This window comes from Nestor notabilis, unplaced genomic scaffold (genome assembly GCF_000696875.1).
Source record: "Nestor notabilis isolate BGI_N333 unplaced genomic scaffold, ASM69687v1 Scaffold22231, whole genome shotgun sequence".
In the NCBI taxonomy this organism is placed as follows: Eukaryota; Metazoa; Chordata; class Aves; order Psittaciformes; family Psittacidae; genus Nestor; species Nestor notabilis.
The window spans coordinates 1-8,283 of NW_009913649.1; the positions used below are offsets into that span (position 1 = coordinate 1).

General features: G+C 36.3%; 1 protein-coding gene across 1 annotated transcript; it reads left to right on the top strand.

Annotated features, from left to right (window-relative positions):
• Positions 1-6: 6 nt before the first annotated feature.
• Positions 7-8,003, top strand: SYT4 (synaptotagmin IV). The gene is made up of 4 exons (XM_010023296.1): positions 7-20; positions 2,795-3,609; positions 5,161-5,281; positions 7,345-8,003. The coding sequence occupies exons 2-4, from the start codon at positions 3,019-3,021 to the stop codon at positions 7,650-7,652; spliced, it is 1,020 nt and encodes a 339-aa protein (XP_010021598.1). The 5' UTR covers positions 7-20; positions 2,795-3,018; the 3' UTR covers positions 7,653-8,003.
• Positions 8,004-8,283: the final 280 nt, after the last annotated feature.

Here is an 8,283-nt window from a genome sequence, read left to right on the forward strand (position 1 = left end):
GGCCAGCCGCCAGCAGTTCGGTAAGCGCGTCCCGGCCCCAACTCTCGCCCGCGGAGCCGGGGGCTGCTCCTCTTCCCAGGACAAGTGCATGCAAGCAGCCGCTGCTGAGCCACCCAGAGCCTCCCAGCACACATCTTGCGGGAGGAATCTGTTTTCCCACAGTTCTCTTTGGTCCTAATTAGAAGTTGTGTGAATTTTCTTTCTTTCTCTCTCCCTTCCTTCTTACCCGTTCCCCACCCAGTAGAGATAAAGTGGTTTGTGTAGGTGCATTTTCAGATGAGAGAGGTTTGGGATTGTTTTCTCTGTCTTGGTTAAAGTAGTGTGGCTTTAGAGTTAAATGATGTAAATGCATCCTGTGCCACAGAGAAAATCTTTGCTCGAGACATTCTTGGAATAACTGTAATTCCTGTTTCCTTGTAGAGAAAGACTTGTCAAAGGTTAGTTAAAGTGAAAAGTAGTCTTGCAAATGAGATTGCTAGGAAGATGAAAATATAGAATCCCACTGGTTTTAGCTGAACAGCTGCATCTTAGTCAAGTTGGGTTCATTGAGGATAGCAATAATAATGAACTTTTCAGTTTAGTAGTTTCTGGATGTAGGGTGATTAACTGTGATGCCAGAAGTTTCAGAAACAGCCATATGTATGCACTGATAAAATAGATATATTTTTACTCAGAAAAGCAGCAAGTAAAAATGTTTCTGAATTCTGTTTTTTAAATATTGACTCTAGTCTAGACTATATTTGCTTTAGCAGTTGTTTAATTCAAGGATCATTCCACTGACTTAAGTGAAGTGACTCGAGATTTATACCATGTAAGTGAAATGAAAACTTCTCCCAGAATCAATAGGTGGTATTTTCTATTAATACACTGTTTTCAATGTTAACCGATTGATTTACATTATGCAAACAACAAGAAATGCAGGTTTTGACATACTTAGTTGTAAATACAAACCCATTTCAGTTACCATTTCATCTTCTTTACTACCCCACCCATTTGATACTTCTAACTACACTTGTGACATCATGCTTATCTAATTACTTATTTAAGAAAGCAAATTAATATTTCAACCATCAAATTTATTCTACCATTGTTTTCAGTAGCTGTAGGATTAAAGTATAGCATAATATCCATTACTGTAAAAAGTCTATCATCTCATGAAAAAGTATAACAAATGTGCAAATCATTCTTAAAAGCTATTGAAATATTCGATTAATTTTCAATTACATCTTGCTTTCTACCTTTCTACCATGTATATTTAAATTTTTGCAGCCCAGGGAATTCTTGAAACTCAGAGCCACATGCTTAACTTAGAAAAAATACTTTTTGGATATGTATATAACGTTCAGGTATTTCATTAAGTTCTTACAGTTAAGTATGTAGACTGATAGAGCTTGTAGGCAGAGGAAAAGTTACATTAATATTATCAAAAGAAATTAATAGACAGGCCTGATCTTTTCTGTGCTGGAACACTATGTCCTACTTTGCTCTTTTTTGTATTGTTGTAGATATTTTTAAAATCATCCCACTAAAAAGCAAAGGTATAGTGGGGGCACATCTATCTGCCCAGCTTTTACCTGGATGAAGCCATTTTAGTAATGCATAAAGGGGGGTAGATTTGCTTTTCTCATCCAGAATGATCTGATAATCATTTGTGAGAGAAGCAGAACTGTTACATAATTGTCTTTATGCACAATGTCATTCCAGTAATATACTACTGCTCTTCCTCTGTTGCAGGGAATAAAGGTTAAGCTCTGATTGTTGTACTGTGGGAGGTTTAAACTCAGTAATGTTACTTATTGGTAAAACTGGATTTCCAATTAGGTGTTCTCATTTACACTTTGATGCATGCTTTGAAGGGCTAATGATACTCTATATGTGGCTACTGTATCCACATGACCACTGAGGTTGCAACACTTGCTCAGTTTTCTCGTTATCCACTTTAAGTATAGGATTCATGTTAAGGTAGAAGAGAATTATGTTTTCATGTTTTTCTTACACATTCCTAAAAAGTAGTGACCCCTCCTGCAAACTACCCATTGCCTTGATTCATAGCATCTTAAATGCAAAGCCTAGTGGTTATCAATTATATACTTAGTAGTTTTTTCAGCTTTGAACTCACATGTGACTGCCTACTGTCACATGAGGAAAAGACACTTGGTATATAATTATTCTAAATTTTCCTGATAGACTTCTTCCCACAAAGTACTGAAAATGCCATTGAAATTGTGGAGTGTTATAACCTCCAATTAAACTCAGTTCTTTCAAGAGATACCTCCAGGCAATTATAGGATCAGACCATAAGAAATGAGTTAATTGAGTGTACGAAGTATTCTAGGAAACAGTGTGAAAAGCAGATTATATATCTCTAAGTAACGTGTATTTCAGAATCTGATTTATCTAACTAACACAGTTTCATAAACTCAAAGCTGAAACCTTCTGAAAACTGCTATCGCCACAGACATATAAACTCAGAAACTACACACAGAGGGATGAGATAGTCAAGCAGTTACTAATGGCTATTACTATTAGGACAGGAATAGTATTTTCCTCCCAAACACTGTGTATGGAAAAGTACTAACATAACAAGCATGCCTTAGTATAGGACTACTACACATTTATGCCTGCAGGTGGCGAGCGATATATACAATGATAAGCGCTTTCAGTCTGTCAATCCTGCAATTACCGCCTCATGTCAGGTTTGGGTTCTTTTTTTTTAATTACTACCTTACTAAATATTACATAGAGTCCAAGGTATTACTGCTTATGTGCTTGTTGCTATTTATTTGATTTACAGATGAAATTCCTACAGTGGTTGGGATCTTTAGTGCATTTGGCCTTGTCTTCTCTGTCTCTCTTTTTGCTTGGATCTGCTGCCAGCGTAAATCTTCCAAATCCAATAAGACCCCTCCGTATAAGTTTGTCCATGTTCTGAAGGGGGTTGATATTTACCCTGAAAATCTCAACAGTAAGAAGAAGTTTGGAGCAGATGACAAAAGCGAATCAAAGAACAAGTCATCGATGCCAAAGAATTCTCTCCATCTTGACCTGGAGAAGAGAGATCTAAATGGTAACTTCCCCAAAGCAACCCCTAAAATCCAGAGCTCTTCAGATCTTGAAAATTTGTCTCCTAAGCACTTTGCAGAAAGGAAGAAAGATTCAGTATCCCCTGACAGTTTGAAGTCCATCACTTCCCTGTCTTCTGAAGATAAACAAGATAAGCTAGGAACTCTGTTTTTCTCCTTAGAGTACAACTTTGAGAAAAAGGCATTTGTAGTGAATATCAAAGAAGCACGTGGGCTGCCAGCAATGGATGAACAGTCAATGACTTCTGATCCCTACATCAAAATGACCATCCTGCCCGAGAAAAAGCATAAGGTGAAAACCCGAGTGCTGAGAAAAACTTTAGATCCAGCTTTCGATGAAACCTTCACATTTTATGGGATCCCCTATAGCCAAATTCAAGACTTAACACTTCACTTTATGATCTTGAGCTTTGACAGGTTTTCCAGAGATGATGTCATTGGAGAAGTCCTCATTCCCCTCTCAGGAATTGAGCTGTCAGAAGGAAGACTGCTAATGGACAGAGAGATCATCAAAAGAAATGTTAGGGTAACATATTTCTTATTTAAACGTTAAAAGCATTTTACTAGTGTTAGCTATGATTCTTATGTAATGCTGCTACCATTTTGGAAAGAAAAGGGAACAAGCCCATCATGCAAGTCACTGAGATGCTTTCATAATGACAATGTGAGGAAGCAATTATACAAATCTAATAAAATAACATTACAATGAGCATGTTGCAAGAAATTGTTAATGTCCCAAACTCTACATGCTTATTCAGCTGGTTCCAGCAGGTCTGAGTGGACACATTTACATTAGGTCAAGAGGCCTCAATCCATGTTAATTTGCTTTAAGATAAAAGAATGCAAACATATATGTATCATTCTGTTTCTCCTCCATCTCCTTTGTTTGTTTGATAACATTCTTCCTTAAAGGTTAATGAAGTCAGTGTAAACCTTTTGTGTCAACTACATGGATTTTATAGCAGATTCTTAAAGAATGCAGTCTTCACTTAAGGAATTGGAACCTGTTAGAAACCACAGTGTTGGTGCAGTAGTATGTTCTTGTACTTCAGTGCTGTTACTACCTTCTCTCTTAGGAACAGTGGCACAAGCTGCGGGCCTATTAAGGATAGTAAGACACAAGGGAGAAGCCAAAGACTTACTGAAGTCAATGGCAAAGCATACTGACTTCACTGGGATAAAAATATTTCATACGTTATAGTATGAGTTCAGAATGTAAAGATCATTACAACCATCACAGCTGAACCACAGAAATGCACATGCATCACACCTTTGTCTCCTAACCTCTACTAAGAAAGTGGAATGTGTATTGACTTTCAATTTCATTGTTTTCAGAGAGCAAGCATACTGCCAAATCAAATAAATGTCTACCAGACATCATACGTATAACTAATATTGTTATTTTGCAATTCTGTCACTATACTAGAACTATGTCATTGATATTTTGTTGATAACCCATTAGGTTTTCTGGTATATAAGGTATCATTTTTGTTTGTTTCCTTTACCTTCCTTCTTTTTCTGAAGCAAAATACTCCTACAAATTAAAATGTAGTAATCATAGAGAAAGTCTTCAATCTCATCTTTATTTCTTGTATATGATGCTACTTCAGAAAGTGTCAGGGATGAGATTTCATTAACCATTTGAATCCTTTCTGTTTAAAAAACTTTAGTGAAGATTTTTTTTTATTTACCTTTACTGGATTTTTTTTTTCAATATATCTTTATGGAATTTTGATTTGCTTAATATCTTTTATGTTCACTAAGAATTTTTTTTCTTATGATATAGGATTTCGTTTCTCATCTCTGAAGACAATGATGTTATGTCAACCTATATTTATTAATTCATTTTTATTCAGTCTAATAACCAATCATAGGAAGAGTTATATAGCTACAGTTGAGGGAAATTATATTTACTATGTAAAGCAGCATGGCTCCATAAATTGTATCCTTTTACACCATCAGAGAATACAGTTGTGTGACATTTCATAATTTGTAATTCTGGTTTAAAGCTTGGTCAGTATGAATTGCTTATAAATAGTCTTATTTCTTTTTTTTTTTTTTCCTTTAATTTCTTCAGAAATCATCTGGGCGTGGAGAATTACTGGTCTCTCTCTGTTATCAGTCTACAACAAACACGCTTACTGTGGTTGTTTTAAAAGCCAGGCATCTACCTAAATCTGATGTGTCAGGATTATCAGGTAATGGTTTTACTCCTGAATATGCCCTAAGAATCTAAACCAAACAGACAGAAGTCAGCTGAAATGTGGCATTTCAAAGACGAAAAATACCCCATAAATTCAGAAATATTCTCTATTATTTGCAGTCTATTAATTTTATTATATCTAGGTCAATGCTTTATTTTCCAGGGTATGTATTTTACAAATTTGTTCTTCAATCACATTAAAAAAACATGACATCTGGTAGCAGTGGAAACGGATGAGTTTTGTGCTTGTCTTGAACAAAACCCATCTGCCATAAGCATGGGATGGTGTTCGCAGATATAAAAGGCTTTTATTTATGAAAAAAAGAAAGAAAGGTTTATTTGTAGAAGATCAGTATTGAGTGAGATCATCATATGGGTTATTTCAACTTAGCACCAAGAAAAACAACCAGTTACATCTGTGCTGAATCTGGCCCTCTGAGCACTAGCACATCTTTACATCATGAAAAGGTGGACTATGCCACTGCTGGAAGTAGGTTGTACTTTAACACCCATGCTTTATCATGAGCTGTAATCAGGGTGCACTAAGGAGCAGTTTCTGCACTCTCTTGTCCTGGCCTGGTGCTATTCCATGGAGCCTCCTTTGAGGTCAATGCTAGAATTGCACTTAGACGCACATTAATGCCAGATAACATAATAACATAATAAAATTAAATGTAAAATACACTAAAAGATAAGAAAACCACACCAAACAAACAGTATACCACAGAAGACTATACAAGTAGTAGCACATTTCCTGTTGATTCTGTATGGGACCAATTTCATTGCAGAAGGGTTTTTTTGAAAGAAGCCGAATAGGAAGCAGTTTTGGGAACCACTGGATCATAATTACTAAAGCCAATAATATGTTCCTTCTACTTCTCATACCAAGAAATACTGCATTTACCTAGAAAGTTAACACATCCTGGTTCCAATATAACAAAGCTATAGACAACTCCCTTTTACACAGGGAAGTTTCATTGAAATCCTCCCGATCTCAATTTTATTCACATATCATAATGAGAAAGGATATAAATAGAGCCCAGCAGTTTACTCCACTAAAAGACAGCATACATACTTCTAATATTCAACCCCAAAACAGCAGATAGTGGGAGTTTCATGAACACAGCATGACAGCAAGCTGGCCTCAACAGACGAAGTCTGGCTGAGGTTCACCCAGGTAAGAAAATAACATGAAAAGGAAAGCTCTTCTAGTCTCAGCAGCCCCCTGGATCCTACAGCACAACCAAACTACATGTCTGTTTACTGTACCTCTTCTGAGAAAAGCTATAAATTTTGTTTGCTCTTTCTGCTTTCCTCAGTACAACCTTGATAACTGTAATAGGAACATAATACTTCTAAGAGATACAGGCAGCCATGCTACACCTAGACACGAAGTTAATTTAAGCAGTTCATCATTTGCTGTTTATCAGCAAGGGTAGGTTCAATAGATATTTGGGTGTCAGTAACATACTTCACTCACGAAAGTCCTTACTTCCTCTGTGACTTTTCCCTCAGCCCAGTAAAAATTGTGGACAGGGAGGAGGGTGAAGTGGTATTTCTATGTGGTAAGCTAACAGCTTGCACCATACAACAACTGCATAACTCAATCTCCTTAGGAAGGTGGGAACTTTTTTATTCAGAAGCTGACAACCTCCTCGATTCCTTGATCACTAGTGTTGAGGTCTCCTAATAGACTAAATAAAATGAATCATCAATTCATTTGATCAAATATCGGTGTCTTCTTCATGAGATAAATCCTGCCTTGTAGTCCGTTAACCTTAATAACATCTCTATTACATGCAAAGGTGGTCAGATGAATCATGCTCTAAACTTCACTATCTTGATTACATCTTTGGTGACCGTAAAGGGAGCTTAAAGGTACTAATTCAGATGGAAATGCTACTACTGGGTGAGATGAATCATCTTTAATAACTTGAAACATCTCCTCATTGTTACGTAATTATGTTGGTACATTATGAAATTTACCACTAACTAGATCAAGAAATTTCTAAGCAACACTGTTCAATAGTTAATCTGTGCTGTTTCTTTTCATTGCAGACCCTTATGTCAAAGTGAACCTGTACCATGCTAAGAAGAGAATTTCTAAAAAGAAAACCCACGTGAAGAAATGCACCCCTAATGCAGTGTTCAATGAATTGTTTGTCTTTGACATTCCTTGTGATGGCCTTGATGATATCAGCATTGAATTTTTGGTCTTAGATTCAGATAGGGGGTCAAGGAATGAGGTCATTGGCCGGTTAACCTTGGGATGCTCAGCTGAAGGAACAGGTGGAGAGCACTGGAAAGAAATCTGTGAATATCCTAGGAGACAAATTGCCAAATGGCATATGTTGTGTGATGGTTAGCAGCTTAGAGAGGGGTTGGAATTTGAAGAACTATGTACATCCATAGGCAAGGAGCAATTTTCTTTCTTTATTATGTGTAACTACAAGACTTTTTTTAGGGGGGAGTGGGAGAATAAAAACTGGATTGAATTTTCAGACCAGAAGGTAACTAAATTTTCACAGCAAATAAAGGAATTTCTGTTTTATTAGTTTTTAAAATAATTGGATCAGATTTGTATTCTTCTGGAGTTTAAATAGCCTGAAACTTCTGAAACACTATAAACTTATTAAAACTAGACTATGTTTTATGAAAAAGTCACTGGAAACCTTATTAGTACTGCTATACAGAAGATAACCTCATTAAAATATATCTCTAGATCTTAAAAATCCACCTGTGGCTTATTGGGGAAGGGGCTGTCTGTAAAAGCCATGTGGAATGAGGATACATAGGAGGGGAATTCCTTCTTCCCCACCATCAAAAACCTTCTTTTATGAAAATTCAATCATCATTTTTAAGTTTTTGTTAGTTATACTTTGATCATCCCAAAGACTTACGAGACTTTCAGCAATTTGCTTTACATATCACATCATGTGCAACTAGTTGTTTTTTGTGTGGAAATACTCTATAATTACTGGATTTTTTTAACATATA